The sequence below is a fragment of the Schistocerca cancellata genome, chromosome 4, assembly GCF_023864275.1.
Source record: "Schistocerca cancellata isolate TAMUIC-IGC-003103 chromosome 4, iqSchCanc2.1, whole genome shotgun sequence".
Classification (NCBI taxonomy): Eukaryota; Metazoa; Arthropoda; class Insecta; order Orthoptera; family Acrididae; genus Schistocerca; species Schistocerca cancellata.
In genome coordinates this window covers 293,799,161-293,819,307 of record NC_064629.1, presented here as the reverse complement: position 1 = coordinate 293,819,307, position 20,147 = coordinate 293,799,161, and the positions used below count along the sequence as shown (strand labels likewise).

The following is a 20,147-nucleotide window of genomic DNA, read 5'->3' as shown; positions in this document are numbered from 1 at the left end:
GCCATATTTGTGGTTTTCCGATATTTGCGCTTTTCCCATATTTGCGTTTTTCCCAAAATTGCGTTTTTCCCATATTTGCGTTTTTCCCATATTTGCGTTTTTCCCATATATGCGTTTTTCCCATATTTGCGTTTTGCCCATATTTGCGTTTTTCCCATATTTGCGTTTTTCCCATATTTGCGTTTCTCCAATATTTGCGTTTTTCCCATATTTGCGTTTTTCCCATATTTGCGTCTTTCCCATATTTGCGTCTTTCCGATATTTGCGATTTGCCCTATTTGCGATTTGCCATAGTTGCGATTTGCTATATTTGTGATTTGCCATATTTGCGATTTGCCATATTTGCGATTTGCCATATTTGCGATTTGCCATATTTGCGATTTGCCATATTTGCGATTTTCCATGTTTGCGTTTCTGCCATATTTGCGTTTCTGCCATGTTTGCATTTCTGCCATGTTTCTGTTTCTGCAATGTTTGCGTTTTTCCCATATTTGCGTTTTTCCCATATTTGCGTTTTTCCCATATTTGCATTTTTCCCAGATTTCCATTTCTCTCATATTTGCGTTTTTCCAATATTTGCGTTTTTGCCATATTTGCATATCTGCCATATTTCCGATTCTGCCATATTTCCGATTTTGCCATATTTCCGATTTTGCCATATTTCCGCATTTGCCATATTTCCGATTTTGCCATATTTTAGATATTTCCACATTTCCGATTTTGCAATATTTCTGATTTTGCCATATTTCCGATTTTGCCATATTTCCGCATTTGCCATATATCCGCTTTTGCCATATTTAAGCTTTTGCCATATGTGCGTCTTTGCCATATTTGCGTCTTTGCCATATTTGCGTCTTTGCCATATTTGCGTTTTTCCCATATTTGCGTCTTTCCCATATTTGCGTCTCTCCCATATTTGCGTCTTACCCACATTTGCGTTTTTCCCATATTTGCGTTTTTCCCATATTTGCGTTTTTCCCATATTTGCGTTTTTGCCATATTTGCGTTTTTGCCATATTTTTGTTTTTGCCATATTTGTGTTGTTGCCATATTTGCGTTTATCCCTTATTTGCGTTTTTCCCTGATTTGCGTTTTTCCCATATTTGCGTTTTTCTCTGTTTGCGTTTTTCTCATATTTGCGTTTTTCCCATATTTGCGCTTTTCCCATATTTGCGTTTTTCCCTTATTTGCGTTTTTCCCATATTTGCGTATTTCCAAATTTGCGTTTTTGCCATATTTGCGTTTTTCCCATATTTGCATTTTTCCCATATTTGCGTTTTTGCCATATTTGCGTTTTTCCCATATTTGCGTTTTTCCCGTATTTGCGTTTTCCTATATTTGCGTTTTTCCCATATTTGCGTTTTTCCCATATTTTTGTTTTTCCCAAATTTGCGTTTTTCCCATATATACGTTTTTCCCATATTTGCGTTTTTCCCATATTTGCGTTTTTCCCATATTTGCGTTTTTCCGATATTTGCGTTTTTCCCATATTTGCATTTTTCTGATATTTGCCTTTGTCCGATATTTTCGTTTTTCCCATATTTACGTTTTTCCCATATTTGCGTTTATCCCATATTTGCGTTTTTCCCATATTTGCTTTTTTCTCATATTTGCGGTTTTCCCCATATTTGCGTTTTTCCCGTATTTGTGTCTTTCCCATATTTGCGTCTTTGCCATATTTGCGTCTTTATCATATTTGAGTCTTTGCCATATTTGTGGTTTTCCGATATTTCCGCTTTTCCCATATTTGTGTTTTTCCCATATTTGTGTTTTTCCCATATTTGTGTTTTTCCCATATTTGCGTTTTCCCCATATTTGCGTTTTTCCCATATTTGCGTTTATCCCATATTTGTGTTTTTGCCATATTTGCGTTTTTCCCATATTTGCGTCTTTCCCATGTTTGCCTCTTGGCCATATTTACCTCTTTGCCATATTTGTGTCTTTCCCATATTTGCATCTTGGCCATATTAGCCTATTTGCCATATTTGCGTTTTTCCCATATTTGCGTTTTTGCCATATTTGCGTTTTTGCCATATTTGCGTTTTTCCCATAATTGCGTTTTGCCCATATTTGCGTTTTTCCCGTATTTGCGTTTTTCCCATATTTGCGTTTTTCCCATATTTTCGTTTTTCCCATACTTGCGTCTTTCCCATATTTGCGATTTGCCCTATTTGCGATTTGCCATATTTGCGATTTGCTATATTTGTGATTTGCCATATTTGCGATTTGCCATATTTGCGATTTGCCATATTTGCGACTTGCCATATTTGCGATTTGCCATATTTGCGATTTTCCATGTTTGCGTTTCTGCCATGTTTGCGTTTCTGCCATGTTTGTGTTTTTCCCATATTTGCGTTTTTCCCGTATTTGCGTTTTTCCCATATTTGCAGTTTTCCCATATTTGCGTTTTTCCCATATTTCCATTTTTCTCATTTTTGCGTCTTTCCAATATTTGCGTTTTTGCCATATTTGCGTATCTGCCATATTTCCGATTTTGCCATATTTCCGATTTTGGCACATTTCCGATTTTTCCAAATTTCCGATTTTGCATTATTTCCGATTTTGCCATATTTCCGCGTTTGCCATACTTCCGCTTTTGCCATATTTAAGCTTTTGCCATATTTGCGTCTTTGCCATATTTGCGTCTTTGCCACATTTGCGTCTTTGCCATATTTGCGTCTTTGCCATATTTGCGTCTTTCCCATATTGCGTCTTTCCCATATATGCGTCTTTCCCACATTTGCGTTTTTCCCATATTTGCGTTTCTCCCATATTTGCGTTTTTGTCATATTTGCGTATTTGCCATATTTGCGTCTTTCCCATATATGCGTTTTTCCCATATTTGCGTTTTTCCCATATTTGCGTTTTTGCCATATTTGCGTTTTTCCCATTTTTGCGTTTTTCCCATATTTGCGTTTTGGCCATATTTGCGTTTTTCTCATATTTGCGTTTTTCCCATATTTCCGATTTTCCTATATTTGCGTTTTTCCCATATTTGCGTTTTTCCCATATTTTTGTTTTTCCCAAATTTGCGTTTTTCCCATATTTACGTTTTTCCCATATTAGCGTTTTTCCCATATTTGCGTTTTTCCCATATTTGCGTTATCCCCATATTTGCGTTTGTCCTATATTTGCATTTCTCATATATTTCGTGAACCTTTGACTATTCAGACTATGCCCTACCAACCGATTCTTTCCTTTTGTCAAGTTGTACCACAAGTTTATCTTCTCCCATATTTGCATTTTTCCCATATTTGCAATTTCCCATATTTGCGTTTTTCCCATTTTTGCGATTTTCAATATTTACGTATTTCCAATATTTGCGTTTTTCCGATATTTGCGTTTTTCCGATGTTTGCGTTTTTTTGATATTTGCGTTTTTCCGATATTAGCGTTTTTCCGATATTTGCGTTTTTCCGATATTTGCCTTTTTCCGATATTTGCCTTTGTCCGATATTTTCGTTTTTCCCATATTTTCGTTTTTCCCATATTTGCGTTTTTCCCATATTTGCGTTTTTCCCATATTTGCGTTTTTCGCATATTTCCGGTTTTTCCCATATTTGCGTTTTTCCCATATTTGTGTCTTTCCCATATTTGCGTCTTTGCCATATTTGCGTCTTTGCCATATTTGAGTCATTGCCATATTTGTGGTTTTCCGATATTTGCGCTTTTCCCATATTTGCGTTTTTCCCAAAATTGCGTTTTTCCCATATTTGCGTTTTTCCCATATTTGCGTTTTTCCCATATATGCGTTTTTCCCGTATTTGCGTTTTGCCCATATTTGCGTTTTTCCCATATTTGCATTTTTCCCATATTTGCGTTTCTCCAATATTTGCGTTTTTCCCATATTTGCGTTTTTCCCATATTTGCGTCTTTCCCATATTTGCGTCTTTCCGATATTTGCGATTTGCCCTATTTGCGATTTGCCATAGTTGCGATTTGCTATATTTGTCATTTGCCATATTTGCGATTTGCCATATTTGCGATTTGCCATATTTGCGATTTGCCATATTTGCGATTTGCCATATTTGCGATTTTCCATGTTTGCGTTTCTGCCATGTTTGCGTTTCTGCCATGTTTGCATTTCTGCCATGTTTCTGTTTCTGCAATGTTTGCGTTTTTCCCATATTTGCGTTTTTCCCATATTTGCGTTCTTCCCATATTTGCTTTTTTCCCATATTTGCGTTATTCCCATATTTCCATTTTTCTCATATTTGCGTTTTTCCAATATTTGCGTTTTTGCCATATTTGCATATCTGCCATATTTCCGATTTTGCCATATTTCCGATTTTGCCATATTTCCGATTTTGCCATATTTCCGTTTTTGCCATATTTCCGCATTTGCCATATTTCCGATTTTGCCATATTTTAGATTTTGCCACATTTCCGATTTTGCAATATTTCTGATTTTGCCATATTTCCGATTTTGCCATATTTCCGCATTTGCCATATTTCCGCTTTTGCCATATTTAAGCTTTTGCCATATTCGTGTCTTTGCCATATTTGCGTCTTTGCCATATTTGCGTCTTTGCCATATTTGCGTTTTTCCCATATTTGCGTCTTTCCCATATTTGCGTCTCTCCCATATTTGCGTCTTACCCACATTTGCGTTTTTCCCATATTTGCGTTTTTCCCATATTTGCGTTTTTCCCATATTTGCGTTTTTGCCATATTTGCGTTTTTGCCATATCTTTGTTTTTGCCATATTTGCGTTGTTGCCATATTTGCGTTTATCCCTTATTTGCGTTTTTCCCTGATTTGCGTTTTTTACATATTTGCGTTTTTCTCTGTTTGCGTTTTTCACATATTTGCGTTTTTCCCATATTTGCGCTTTTCTCATATTTGCGTTTTTCCCTTATTTGCGTTTTTCCTATATTTGCTTTTTTCCTATATTTGCGTTTTTCCCATATTTGCGTCTTTCCCATATTTTTGTTTTTCCCAAATTTGCGTTTTTCCCATATATACGTTTTTCCCATATTTGCGTTTTTCCCATATTTGCGTCTTTCCCATATTTGCGTCTTTCCGATATTTGCGATTTGCCCTATTTGCGATTTGCCATAGTTGCGATTTGCTATATTTGTGATTTGCCATATTTGCGATTTGCCATATTTGCGATTTGCCATATTTGCGATTTGCCATATTTGCGATTTGCCATATTTGCGATTTTCCATGTTTGCGTTTCTGCCATGTTTGCGTTTCTGCCATGTTTGCATTTCTGCCATGTTTCTGTTTCTGCAATGTTTGCGTTTTTCCCATATTTGCGTTTTTCCCATATTTGCGTTCTTCCCATATTTGCTTTTTTCCCATATTTGCGTTATTCCCATATTTCCATTTTTCTCATATTTGCGTTTTTCCAATATTTGCGTTTTTGCCATATTTGCATATCTGCCATATTTCCGATTTTGCCATATTTCCGATTTTGCCATATTTCCGATTTTGCCATATTTCCGTTTTTGCCATATTTCCGCATTTGCCATATTTCCGATTTTGCCATATTTTAGATTTTGCCACATTTCCGATTTTGCAATATTTCTGATTTTGCCATATTTCCGATTTTGCCATATTTCCGCATTTGCCATATTTCCGCTTTTGCCATATTTAAGCTTTTGCCATATTTGCGTCTTTGCCATATTTGCGTCTTTGCCATATTTGCGTCTTTGCCATATTTGCGTTTTTCCCATATTTGCGTCTTTCCCATATTTGCGTCTCTCCCATATTTGCGTCTTACCCACATTTGCGTTTTTCCCATATTTGCGTTTTTCCCATATTTGCGTTTTTCCCATATTTGCGTTTTTGCCATATTTGCGTTTTTGCCATATCTTTGTTTTTGCCATATTTGCGTTGTTGCCATATTTGCGTTTATCCCTTATTTGCGTTTTTCCCTGATTTGCGTTTTTTACATATTTGCGTTTTTCTCTGTTTGCGTTTTTCACATATTTGCGTTTTTCCCATATTTGCGCTTTTCCCATATTTGCGTTTTTCCCTTATTTGCGTTTTTCCCATATTTGCGTTTTTCCTATATTTGCGTTTTTCCCATATTTGCGTCTTTCCCATATTTTTGTTTTTCCCAAATTTGCGTTTTTCCCATATATACGTTTTTCCCATATTTGCGTTTTCCCCATATTTGCGTTTTTCCCATATTTGCGTTTTTCCCATATTTGCGTTTGTCCCATATTTGCATTTCTCATATATTTGGTGAACCTTTGACTATTCAGACTATGCCCTACCAACCGATTCTTTCCTCTTGTCAAATTGTACCACAAGTTTATCTTCTCCCATATTTGCGTTTTTCCCATTTTTGCGTTTTTCCAATATTTACGTTTTTCCAATATTGCGTTTTTCCGATATTTGCGTTTTTCCGATGTTTGCGTTTTTTCGATATTTGCGTTTTTCCGATATTTGCGTTTTTCCCATATTTGCATTTTTCTGATATTTGCCTTTTTCCGATATTTGTCTTTGTCCGATATTTTCGTTTTTCCCATATTTACGTTTTTCCCATATTTTCGTTTTTCCCATATTTGCGTCTTTGCCATATTTGCGTCTTTATCATATTTGAGTCTTTGCCATATTTGTGGTTTTCCGATATTTCCGCTTTTCCCATATTTGCGTTTTTCCCAAAATTGCGTTTTTCCCATTTTTGCGTTTTGCCCATATTTGAGTTTCTCCCATATTTGCGTTTTTCCAATATTTGCGTTTTTCCCATATTTGTGTTTTTCCCATATTTGCGTCTTTCCCATATTTGTGTCTTTCCCATATTTGCGATTTGCCCTATTTGCGATTTGCCATAGTTGCGATTTGCTATATTTGTGATTTGCCATATTTGCGATTTGACATATTTGCAATTTGCCATATTTGCGATTTGACATATTTGCCATTTGCCATATTTGCGATTTTCCATGTTTGCGTTTCTGCCATGTTTGCATTTCTGCCATGTTTGCATTTCTGCCATGTTTCTGTTTCTGCAATGTTTGCGTTTTTCCCATATTTGCGTTTTTCCCATATTTGCGTTTTTCCCATATTTGCATTTTTCCCATATTTGCGTTTTTCCCATATTTCCATTTTTCTCATGTTTGCGTTTTTCCAATATTTGCGTTTTTGCCATATTTGCATATCTGCCATATTTCCGATTTTGCCATATTTCCGATTTTGCCATATTTCTGATTCTGCCATTTTTCCGATTTTGCCATATTTAAGCTTTTGCCATAATTGCGTCTTTGCCATATTTGCGTCTTTGCCATATTTGCGTCTTTGCCATATTTGCGTTTTTCCCATATTTGCGTCTTTCCCATATTTGCGTCTCTCCCATATTTGCGTCTTTCCCACATTTGCGGTTTTCCCATATTTGCGTTTTTCCCATATTTGCGTTTTTCCCATATTTGAATTTTTGCCATATTTTCGTTTTTGCCATATTTGCGTTTTTGCCATATTTGCGTTGTTGCCTTATTTGCGTTTTTCCCTTATTTTGGTTTATCCCTTATTTGCGTTTACCCATATTTGCGTTTTGTCCATATTTGCGTTTCTCAAATATTTCGTGAACCCTTGACTATTCAGACTATATCGTACCAACCGATTCTTTCCTCTTGTCAAGTTGTACCACCAGTTTATCCTCTCCCATATTTGCATTTTTCCCATATTTGCGTTTTTCCCATATTTGCGTTTTTCCCATATTTGCGTTTTTCCCATATTTGCGTTTTTCCCATATTTGCGTTTCTCCCATATTTGCGTTTTTCCCATGTTTGCGTTTTTCCCATGTTTGCGTTTTTCCCGTTTGCGTTTTTACCATATTTGCGTTTTTCCCATATTTGCATTTTTCCCATATTTGTGTTTTTCCCATATTTGTGTTTTTCCCATATTTGTGTTTTTCCCATATTTGCGTTTTCCCCATATTTACGTTTTTCCCATATTTGAATTTTTCCCATATTTGCGTTTTTCCCATATTTGCGTTTTTCCAATATTTGCGTTTATCCCATATTTGTGTTTTTGCCATATTTGTGTTTTTCCCATTTTTGCATCTTTCCCATGTTTGCCTCTTGGCCATATTTACCTCTTTGCCATATTTGTGTCTTTCCCATATTTGCCTCTTGGCCATATTAGCCTATTTGCCATATTTGCGTTTTTCCCCTTATTTGCGTCTTTGCCATATATGCGTTTTTCCCATATTTGCGTCTTTCCCATATTTGCGTCTTTTCCACATTTGCGTTTTTCCCATATTTGCGTTTTTCCCATATTTGCATTCATCCAAATTTTGCGTTTTTCCCATATTTGCGTTTTTCCCATGTTTGCGTTTTTCCCATGTTTGCGTTTTTCCCATTTGCGTTTTTACCATATTTGCGTTTTTCCCATATTTGCATTTTTCCCATATTTGCGTTTTTCCCATATTTGCTTTTTTCCCATATTTGCGTTTTTCTCATATTTGCGTCTTTCCCATATTTGCGTTTTCCACAAATTTCTGTCTTTCCCATATTTGCGTTTTTGCCATATTTGCGTCTTTGCCATATTTGTGGTTTTCCGCTATTTGCGTTTATCCCATATTTGCGTTTTTCCCATATTTGCGTTTTTCCCATATTTGCGTTTTTCCGATATTTGCGTTTTTTCCATATTTGCGTTTTTTCCATATTTGCGTTTTTTCCATATTTTCGTTTTTCCCATATTTCCGTTTTTCTCATATTTGCGTTTTTCCCATATTTGCGTGTTTCCCATATTTGTGTCTTTCCCATATTTGCGTCTTTGCCATATTTGCATCTTTGCCATATTTGAGTCTTTGCCATATTTGTGGTTTTCCGATATTTGCGTTTTTCCCACATTTGCGTTTTTCCCAAAATTGTGTTTTTCCCAAAATTGCGTTTTTCCCAAAACTGCGTTTTTCCCATATTTGCGTTTTTCCCATATCTGCGTTTTTCCCATTTTTGCGTTTTTCCCATATTTGCGTTCTTCCCAAAATTGCGTTTTTCCCATAATTGCGTTTTTCCCATATTTGCGTTTTTCCCAAATTTGCGTATTTCCCATTTTTGCGTTTTTCCCATATTTGCGTTTTTTTCATATTTGCGTTTTTCCCATATTTGCGTTTTTCCCATATTTGTGTCTTTCCCATATTTGCGTCTTTGCCATATTTGCGTCTTTGCCATACATGAGTCTTTGCCATATTTGTGGTTTTCCGATTATTGCGTTTTTCCCAAAATTGCGTTTTTCCCAAAATTGCGTTTTTCCCAAAATTGCGTTTTTCCCATATTTGCGTTTTTCCCATATCTGCGTTTTTCCCATATCTGCGTTTTTCCCATATTTGCGTTCTTCCCAAAATTGCGTTTTTCCCATAATTGCGTTTTGCCCATATTTGCGTTTTTCCCTTATTTGCGTTTTTCCCGTATTTGCGTTTTTCCCATATTTGCGTTTTTCCCATATTTGCGTTTTTCCCATATTTGCGTCTTTTTCATATTTGCGTCTTTCCCATATTTGCGATTTGCCCTATTTGCGATTTGCCATATTCGCGATTTGCTATATTTGTGATTTGCCATATTTGCGATTTGCCATGTTTGCGATTTGCCATATTTGCGATTTGCCATATTTGCGTTTCTGCCATGTTTGCGTTTCTGCCATGTTTGTGTACTTCCCATATTTGCGTTTTTCCCATATTTGCGTTTTTCCCATATTTGTAGTTTTTCCATATTTGCGTTTTTCCCATATTTCCATTTTTCTCATATTTGCGTTTTTCCAATATTTGCATTTTTGCCATATTTGCGTATCTGCCATATTTCCGATTTTGCCATATTTCCGATTTTGCCATATTTCCGCATTTGCCATATTTCCGATTTTGCCATATTTCCGATTTTGGTACATTTCCGATTTTGCCATATTTCCGATTTTGCCATATTTCCGATTTTGCCATATTTCCGCATTTGCCATACTTCCGCTTTTGTCATATTTAAGCTTTTGCCATATTTGCATCTTTGCCATATTTGCGTCTTTGCCACATTTGCGTCTTTGCCATATTTGCGTCTTTGCCATATTTGCGTCTCTCCCATATTTGCGTTTTTCCCATATATGCGTCTTTCCCACATTTGCGTTTTTGCCATATTTGCGTTTTTACCATATTTGCGTTTTTGCCATATTTGCGTTTTTGCCATATTTGCGTTTTTGCCATATTTGCGTTTTTCCGAAATTTGCGTTTTTCCGATATTTGCGTTTTTCCGATATTAGCGTTTTTCCGATAATTGCCTTTTTCCGATATTTTCGTTTTTCCCATATTTGCGTTTTTCTCAGTTTGCGTTTTTCTCATATTTGCGTTTTTCCCATATTTGCGTTTTTGCCATATTTGCGTTTTTCCCATATTTGCGTTTTTCCCATATTTGCGTTTTTGCCATATTTGCGTTTTTCCCATATTTGCGTTTTTCCCATATTCGCGTTTTTCCTATATTTGCGTTTTTCCCATATTTGCGTTTTTCCCATGTTAGCGTTTTTCCCATATTTTTGTTTTTCCCAAATTTGCGTTTTTCCCATATTTACGTTTTTCCCATATTTGCGTTTTTCCCATATTTGCGTTTTTCCCATATTTGCGTTTTTCCCATATTTGCATTTGTCCCATATTTGCATTTCTCAAAAAAATTCGTGAACCTTTGACTAGTCAGACTATGCCCTACCAACCGATTCTTTCCTCTTGTCAAGTTGTACCACAAGTTTATCTTCTCCCATATTTGCATTTTTCCCAAATTTGCATTTTCCCATATTTGCGTTTTTCCCATTTTTGCGTTTTTCCAATATTTACGTTTTTCCAATATTTGCGTTTTTCCGATATTTGCGTTTTTCCGATGTTTGCGTTTTTTCGATATTTGCGTTTTTCCGATATTTGCGTTTTTCCGATAGTTGCGTTTTTCCGATATTTGCCTTTTTCCGATATTTGCCTTTGTCCGATATTTTCGTTTTTCCCATATTTTCGTTTTTCCCATATTTGCGTTTTTCCCATATTTGCGTTTTTCCCATATTTGAATTTTTCCGATATTTGCGTTTTTCCGATGTTTGCGTTTTTTCGATATTTGCGTTTTTCCGATATTTGCGTTTTTCCGATATTTGCGTTTTTCCCATATTTGCGTTTTTGCCATATATGCGTTTTTGCCATATTTGCGTTTTTGCCATATTTGCGTTTTTCCCTTATTTTGGTTTTTCCCTTATTTGCGTTTGCCCATATTTGCGTTTTGTCCATATTTGCGTTTCTCATATATTTCGTGAACGCTTGACTATTCAGACTATATCGTACCAAGCGATTCTTTCCTCTTGTCAAGTTGTACCACCAGTTTATCCTCTCCCATATTTGCATTTTTCCCATGTTTGCGTTTTTCCCATATTTGCGTTTTTCCCATATTTGCGTTTTTCCGATATTTGCGTTTTTCCCATATTTACATTTTTCCCATGTTTGCGTTTTTCCCATGTTTGCGTTTTTCCCGTTTGCGTTTTTACCATATTTGCGTTTTTCCCATATTTTCATTTTTCCAATATTTGTGTTTTTCCCATATTTGTGTTGTTCCCATATTTGTGTTTTTCCCATCTTTGTGTTTTTCCCATATTTGCGTTCTCCCCATATTTGCGTTTTTTCCATATTTGCGTTTTTCCCATATTTGCGTTTTTCCCATATTTGCGTTTTTCCCATATTTGCATTTTTCCCATATTTGCGTTTTTCCCATATTTGCATTTTTCCCATATTTGCGTTTTCCCATATTTGCGTTTTTCCCATATTTGCATTTTTCCCATGTTTGCGTTTTTCCCATGTTTGCATTTTTCCCGTTTGCGTTTTTACCATATTTGCGTTTTTCCCATATTTGCATTTTTCCAATATTTGTGTTTTTCCCATATTTGTGTTTTTCCCATATTTGTGTTTTTCCCATATTTGTGTTTTTCCCATATTTGCGTTCTCCCCATATTTGCGATTTTTCCATATTTGCGTTTTTCCCATATTTGCGTTTTTCCCATATTTGCGTTTTTCCCTTATTTGCGTTTTTCCCTTATTTCCGTTTTTCCCTTATTTGCGTTTTTCCCTTATTTGCGTTTTTCCCTTATTTGCGTTTTTTCCTTATATGCGTTTTTCCCATATTTGCGTTTTTCCCATATTTGCGTTTTTCCCATATTTGCGTTTTTCCCATATTTGCGTTTTTCCGATATTTGCGTTTTTCCGAAATTTGCGTTTTTCCGATATTTGCGTTTTTCCGATATTAGCGTTTTTCCGATAATTGCCTTTTTCCGATATTTAGGTTTTTCCCATATTTGCGTTTTTCTTTGTTTGCGTTTTTCTCATATTTGCGTTTTTCCCATATTTGTGCTTTTCCCATATTTGCGTTTTTCCCTTATTTGCGTTTTTCCCATATTTGCGTTTTTGCCATATTTGCGTTTTTCCCACATTTGCGTTTTTCCCATATTTGCGTTTTTGCCATATTTGCGTTTTTCCCATATTTGCGTTTTTCCCATATTTTCGTTTTTCCTATATTTGCGTTTTTCCCATTTTTGCGTTTTCCAATATTTACGTTTTTCCAATATTTGCGTTTTTCCGATATTTGCGTTTTTTTGATGTTTGCGTTTTTTCGATGTTTGCGTTTTTCCGATATTTGCGTTTTTCCGATATTTGCGTTTTTCCGATATTTGCCTTTTTCCGATATTTGCCTTTGTCCGATATTTTCGTTTTTCCCATATTTTCGTTTTTCCCATATTTGCGTTCTTCCCATACTTGCAGTTTTCCCATATTTGCGGTTTTCCCATATTTGCTTTCTTCCCATATTTGCAGTTTTCCCATATTTGCGGTTTTCCTATATTTTCGTTTTTCCCATAATTGCATTTTTCCCATTATTGCGTTTTTCCCATAATTGCGTTTTTCACATAATTGTGTTTTTCCCATATTTGCGTCTTTCCCATATTTGCGTTTTTCCCATATTTGCGTTTTTCTCATATTTGCGTTTTACCTATATTTGCGTTTTCCACAAATTTGTGTCTTTCCCATTTTAGCGTTTTTGCCATATTTGCGTCTTTGCCATATTTGTGGTTTTGCGCTATTTGCGTTTTTCCCATATTTGCGTTTTTCCCAAAATTGCGTTTTTCCCATATTTGCGTTTTTCCCATATTTGCGTTTTTCCCATATTAGCGTTTATCCCATATTTGCGTTTTTCACATATTTGCGTTTTTCCCAAAATTGCGTTTTTCCCAAAATTGCGTTTTTCCCATATTTGCGTTTTTCCCACATTTGCGTCTTTCCCATATTTGCGTTTTTCTCATATTTGCGTTTTTCCCATATTTATGTTTTTCCCATATTTGTGTCTTTCCCATATTTGCATCTTTGCCATATTTGCGTCTTTGCCATATTTGAGTCTTTGCCATATTTGTGGTTTTCCGATATTTACGTTTTTCCCATATTTGCGTTTTTTCCAAAATTGTGTTTTTCCCAAAATTGCGTTTTTCCCAAAATTGCGTTTTTCCCATATTTGCGTTTTTCCCATATTTGCGTCTTTCCCATATTTGCGATTTGCCCTATTTGCGATTTGCCATATTTGCGATTTGCCATATTTGTGATTTGCCATATTTGCGATTTGCCATATTTGCGATTAGCCATATTTGCGATTTGCCAAATTTGCGATTTTCCATGTTTCTGTTTCTGCCATGTTTGTGTTTCTGCCATGTTTGCGTTTCTGCCATGTTTCCGTTTCTGCCATGTATGCGTTTTTCCCATATTTGCGTTTTTCACATATTTGCGTTTTTCCCATATTTGCATTTTTCCCATATTTGCGTTTTTCCCATATTTCCGTTTTTCTCATATTTGCGTTTTTCCAATATTTGCGTTTTTGCCATATTTGCGTTTCTGTCATATTTCCGATTTTGCCATATTTCCGATTTTGCGATATTTCCGATTTTGCCATATTTCAGCATGTTCCATATTTCCGATTTTGCCATATTTCCGATTTTGCCACATTTCCGATTTTGCCATATTTCCGATTTTGCCATATCTCCGATTTTGCCATATTTCCGCATTTGCCATATTTCCGCTTTTGCCATATTGAAGCATTTGCCATATTTGCGTCTTTGCCATATTTGCGTCTTTGCCATATTTGCGTCTTTGCCATATTTGCGTCTTTCCCGTATTTGCGTCTTTCCCATATTTGCGTCTTACCCACATTTGCGTTTTTCCCATATTTGCGTTTTTCCCATATTTGCGTTTTTCCCATATTTGCGTTTTTGCCATATTTGCGTTTTTGCCATATTTTCGTTATTGCCATATTTGCGTTTTTGCCATATTTGCGTTTTTGCCATATTTGCGTTTTTCCCTTATTTGGGTTTTTCCCTTATTTGCGTTTGCCCATATTTGCGTTTTGTCCATATTTGCGTTTCTCGCATATTTCGTGAACCCTTGACTATTCAGACTATATCGTACCAACCCATTCTTTCCTCATGTCAAGTTGTACCACCAGTTTATCCTCTCCCATATTTGCATTTTTCCCATATTTGCGTTTTTCCCATATTTGCGTTTTCCCCATATTTGCGTTTTTCCCATATTTGCATTTTTCCCATATTTGCGTTTTTCTCATATTTGCGTTATTCTCATATTTGCGTTTTTCCCATATTTGCGTTTTTCCCATATTTGCGTTTTTCCCTTATTTGCGTTTTTCCCATATTTGCGTTTTTCCCATATTTGCGTTTTTCCCATATTTGCGTTTATCCCATATTTGCGTTTTTCCCATATTTGCGTTTTTGCCATATTTGCGTTTTCCCATATTTGCGTTTTTCCCATATTTGCGTTTTTCCCATATTTGCGTTTTTCCCATATTTGCTTTTTTTCCATATTTGCGTTTTTCGATATTTGCGTTTTTCCGATATTTGCGTTTTTCCGATATTTGCGTTTTTTCGATATTTGCGTTTTTCGATAATTGCCTTTTTCCGATATTTTCGTTTTTCCCATATTTGCGCTTTTGCCATATTTGCGTTTTTCCCATATTTGCGTTTTCCCATATTGGCATTTTTCCCATATTTGCGTTTTTCCCATATTTGCGTTTTTCCCATATTTGCGTTTTCCCATATTTGCGTTTTTCCCATATTTGCGTTTTTGCCAAATTTGCGTTTATGCCATATTTGCGTTTATGCCATATTTGCGTTTTTGCCATATTTTCGTATTAGCCATATTTGCGTTTTTGCCATATTTTGGTTTTTCCCATATTTGGGTTTTTCCCATATTTGCTTTTTAATCATATTTGTGTCTTAACCATATTTGCGTTTTTCCTATATTTGCGGTTTTCCCATATTTGCATTCTTCCCATATTTGCAGTTTTCCCATATTTTTGGTTTTCCCATATTTGCGTTTTTCCCATATTTGCAGTTTTCCCATATTTGCGGTTTTCCCATATTTTCGTTTTTCCCATAATTGCATTTTTCCCATAATTGCGTTTTTCACATAATTGCGTTTTTCACATAATTGCGTTTTTCACATAATTGTGTTTTTCCCATATTTGCGTTTTTCCCTTATTTGCGTTTTTCCCTTATTTGCGTTTTTCCCGTATTTGCGTTTTTCCCTTATTTGCGTTTTTCCCTTATTTGCGTTTTTCCCTTATTTGCGTTTTTCCCATATTTGCGTTTTTCCCATATTTGCGTCCCCCTGCGGGTCTGGGGATTAGAATAGGCCCGAGGTATCCCTCCCTGTCATAAGAGGCGACTAAAAGGAGTCCATCCCCATCACGGGGGTAGTTAGCGCCTGCGTCCGGAGACGGACGGTTCCTCGACCTATTATTGTGGTCTTTTTGGTTTTTCCCTTCTCGTTTCTTCCTTCCTTTTGTTGGTTCCTTTCTTTGCTCTTCTCCACCTCACTGTCTTCCTTACTCTTTCCCTTGACTTCTCCTTGCCTTCTCATTGCCTTCTTCTCCTTGCCTTCTCATTGCCTTCTTCTCCTTGCCTTCTCTGGTCTCCGCCTCGGCGTTTGAGACAGTCTGTCCTCTTTCTCCCTCTCTCTTCCTTTTCCTCTTCTTCCTTCCTCCCTGTGCGTGCCTGAAGGCCGACCCACGCGTTTGCACGCGTAGCCGGTGACGGGGTAACGCGTAAGTCCCCGCCCTGGGTGGACATGTAAGGCACGCGCGTACCCCCTGGTAAAGGCCAGGCCCGGGGAGGGGTGATTGCCTGAGCTGACACCTTCTGACCATGCCGAGTGGTCCCTCCGTCTGTTTCTTGGGAGGTGTGACCTGAGGTGTAAACATTCACCTAAGGCGGGAGTGCCCACTGAGAGGGTCCCCACAAGGAAGGAGCGCGCCATCGGAGACGCTGGCAATCATGGGGGATTCCTCCGCAATGGATTATACTCCATCTCTCTCGACTTCGACCCAAAAACGGAAACGTGACCAGCCAACAGTGACAAAAGTACTACCACCTGCCCCACAGTTCCTCGTAGTTTCTCGATCTGAGGACGGAAAGGATTTTTCCTCTGTCAACCCTTTCGTTATTCAGAAGGGCGTAGATGCCATAGCCGGATCTGTCAAATCTTGTACCAGGTTGTGTAACGGTACCTTATTACTAGAAACTGAGAATGCCTTTCAGGCACAAAAACTGCTTCGGGCCACACTCCTGTACACGTTCCCTGTCCGGGTGGAGGCCCACCGAACTTTGAATTAGTCTCGTGGTGTAGTCTATACTAGCTCCCTCGACGGATTGACTGACGAGGAACTTCAATCTTTCCTCGCTGAGCAGGGCGTGACGGCTGTCCATAGGGTCATGAAAAAGGTTAACAATGACCTTGTACTGACTCGGACACTTTTCTTGACCTTCGATAGTGTTAAGCTGCCATCGCGCATCAAGGCGGGCTACGAGGTTATTTCTGTTTGCCCCTATGTCCCGACACCTACGCTCTGCTACCAGTGTCAGCGTTTCAATCACACTCGACAGTCTTGTTCCAATGCGGCTAAATGTGTCACTTGTGGCAGGGATGCCCATGAGGGTGACTGTCCACCTCCGTCCTCTCGTTGTGTGAACTGTCAGGGTGACCATGCCGCATCCTCCCGCGACTGTCCTGTCTATAAGGAAGAACGCTGTATCCAAGAAATTCGGGTCAAAGAGAAAGTGTCCACCTCGGCTGCTCGCAAGCTATTGGCTAGTAGGAAGACCACGCTGCTCCCAGCGGGGAAATACAGTAATGTCCTCGCCTCTCCTCGGACTACCCGGGAGGTAGCAACCCAGACATGCGATCTGACCTTCAGCACCACGGTCGTCCGTTCGGCCAGTGCTAAGATCGCGCGGTCGACGTCTCCTCTTCCTCCCATCACCCCACAGACACCAGCCCCTTCCTCAGCTTCTGCTAAGACGAAGACCCCGAAGTCAGATGCACGGGCCTTCAAGAAGGAACCATCCCGTGCAGACTTCCTCCGTACCTCGACCTCCCAGCCTTCGACCGGTACTTCCACCAAACGTCCTTCCAAAAAGGCGCATAGGAAGCACAGTTCTTCTCCGCCACGGCGCATTTCTTCTCCTGCGCCACCCAGCGGTTGCCGCCCCAGGCCGTCATCCGTTTCGCCTGGCCGCACCGCTGGTAGCCGTACATCTGGCCGTTCACCGGCGGAGGAAGCTCCCCCTCCCGGCCATCCTCCCGAGATGGCTGATGACCCTATAGACCCAATGGACGATGACTGTCCGCCTACTGATAGCGGCGGCAGTGCTCGCTCGAAGCCAGGCCCTAAGCGGCCTTCGAGGTGACCCCTTCTATCATCTTCCTTTTCTTACGATGGCACTTATTCACTGGAATATTCGCAGCATTCGCTCCAACCGAGAGGACTTGAAGTTCCTGCTCCGCTTGCACCGTCCGCTCGTCGTAGCCCTCCAGGAAACGAAGCTACGCCCATGCGATCAAATTGCCTTGGCACACTACACCTCTGTGCGTTTTGACCTACCCCCTGTGGTAGGTATCCCAGCTCATGGAGGGGTTATGTTGCTGGTCCGGGATGATATTTACTACGATCCCAGCACGTTGCACACCGGCCTGCAGGCAGTTGCCATCCGCATTACTCTCCCCACTTTTACGTTTTCCTTTTGTACCGTTTACACTCCATCGTCATCTGCCGTTACCAGGGCAGACGTGATGCAACTTATTGCTCAGCTACCTGCACCATTTTTGTTAACTGGAGACTTCAATGCCCACCATCCCCTTTGGGGCTCTCCAGCATCCTGCCCGAGGGGCTCCTTGTTAGCAGACCTTTTCAACCAGCTCGATCTTGTCTGCCTCAATACTGGCGCCCCTACTTTTCTTTCGGACACATCTCACACCTATTCCCATTTAGACCTCTCTATATGTACTCCCCAACTTGCACGCCGGTTTGAGTGGTATGCACTTTCTGATACATATTCGAGCGACCACTTCCCGTGTGTTATCCATCTCCTGCAGCATACCCCCTCTCCGTGCTTCTCTAATTGGACCATCTCCAAGGCAGACTGGGGGCTCTTCTCTTCCAGGGCGACCTTTCAGGATCAAACCTTCCCAAGCTGCGATCGTCAGGTCGCACACCTCACGGAAGTCATTCTCGCTGCTGCTGAATATTCCATCCCTCACCCTCCTTCTTCTCCACGTCGCGTACCGGTCCCCTGGTGGACCGCAGCATGTAGAGACGCTTTACGTGCTCGTCGACGTGCTTTACGCACATTTAAACGCCACCCTACAGTGGCGAATTGTATCAATTATAAACGATTCCGTGCTCAGTGTCGTCGTATTATCAAAGAAAGCAAGAAAGCCAGCTGGGCTGCTTTCACAAGCACCTTCAACAGTTTTACTCCTTCTTCTGTTGTCTGGGGTAGCCTGCGCCGGCTATCTGGCACTAAGGTCCACTCACCATTTTCTGGCTTGAAGGTCGCGAATGACGTCCTTGTGGCCCCTGAGGCTGTCTCCAATGCCTTCGGCCGCTTTTTCGCAGAGGTTTCGAGCTCCGCTCATTACCACCCTGCCTTCATCCCCCGCAAACAGGCAGAGGAGGCTAGGCCGCCTAACTTCTGCTCCTCGAATTGTGAAAGTTATAATGCCCCATTCACCATGCGGGAACTCGAAAACGCACTTGGCCGATCACGGTCCTCCGCTCCAGGGCCTGATTCTATTCATATTCAGATGCTCAAGAACCTTTCTCCTGCGGGTAAAGGTTTTCTTCTTCGTACATACAATCGCATCTGGATTGAGGGACATGTTCCCGCATGCTGGCGCGAGTCTATTGTTGTCCCGATTCCTAAGCCGGGGAAGGACAAGCACTTGCCTTCCAGTTATCGACCTATCTCCCTTACCAGCTGTGTCTGTAAAGTGATGGAGCGAATGGTTAACTCTCGATTGGTTTGGCTGCTCGAGTCTCGACGCCTACTTACCAATGTACAATGTGGATTTCGTAGGCGCCGCTCTGCTGTTGACCATCTGGTTACCTTGTCGACCTTCATTATGAATAACTTCTTGCGGAAGCGCCCGACCGCAGCTGTGTTCTTTGATTTGGAGAAGGCTTACGACACCTGTTGGAGGGCGGGCACTCTCCGCACCATGCATACATGGGGCCTTCGCGGTCGCCTCCCTCTTTTTATTCGTTCCTTTTTAATGGCTCGACAGTTCAGGGTACGTGTGGGTTCTGTCTGTCCGACACCTTTCGCCAGGAGAATGGGGTGCCACAGGGCTCAGTTTTGAGCGTCGCTCTCTTCGCCATCGCGATCAATCTGAAACGTCCCCTTAAAACAATTGTACAAGACTATGCTTAAACTGACACACAATATTATTTAGCGCAACGCAATCTGACTATCAAAGATCCCTGCAAAAGAATGACCCTGAGTAACATTAAACTATACCTTTCAGAAATCACTTACCTCACAAAAATCTTCATTACTCGAACTACTGCAATACAGCGAGCACCACTACTGCCAGCTAAATAAAAGATTCAAACTACGGAAGGCACTAACTACTGATAGGGATAGTTAGCAAATGAAAGATATTAATAGAGAACAAACAATGTATTTACCTTAATATCATCACAAGTCATAATATATGTAATTTCAAAACTCCGCCATCTCTCTCCTCACATCCACCACTGCTGGCGGCTCACCTCTAACTGCGCAACGCAATCTGCTATAGCAATTCATGACAACAATGGCAGGCAACAATGCAAACTAGCCACATACTGCACACAGCACAGCCAG

At 39.5% G+C, this 20,147-nt stretch overlaps 1 protein-coding gene across 1 annotated transcript; it reads right to left on the bottom strand.

The window, feature by feature from the left end:
- Window positions 1-14,617: 14,617 nt before the first annotated feature.
- LOC126184160 (uncharacterized) lies at window positions 14,618-15,124 on the bottom strand. Its single transcript, XM_049926529.1, has one exon. The coding sequence runs from the start codon at window positions 15,122-15,124 to the stop codon at window positions 14,618-14,620; it is 507 nt and encodes a 168-aa protein (XP_049782486.1).
- Window positions 15,125-20,147: the final 5,023 nt, after the last annotated feature.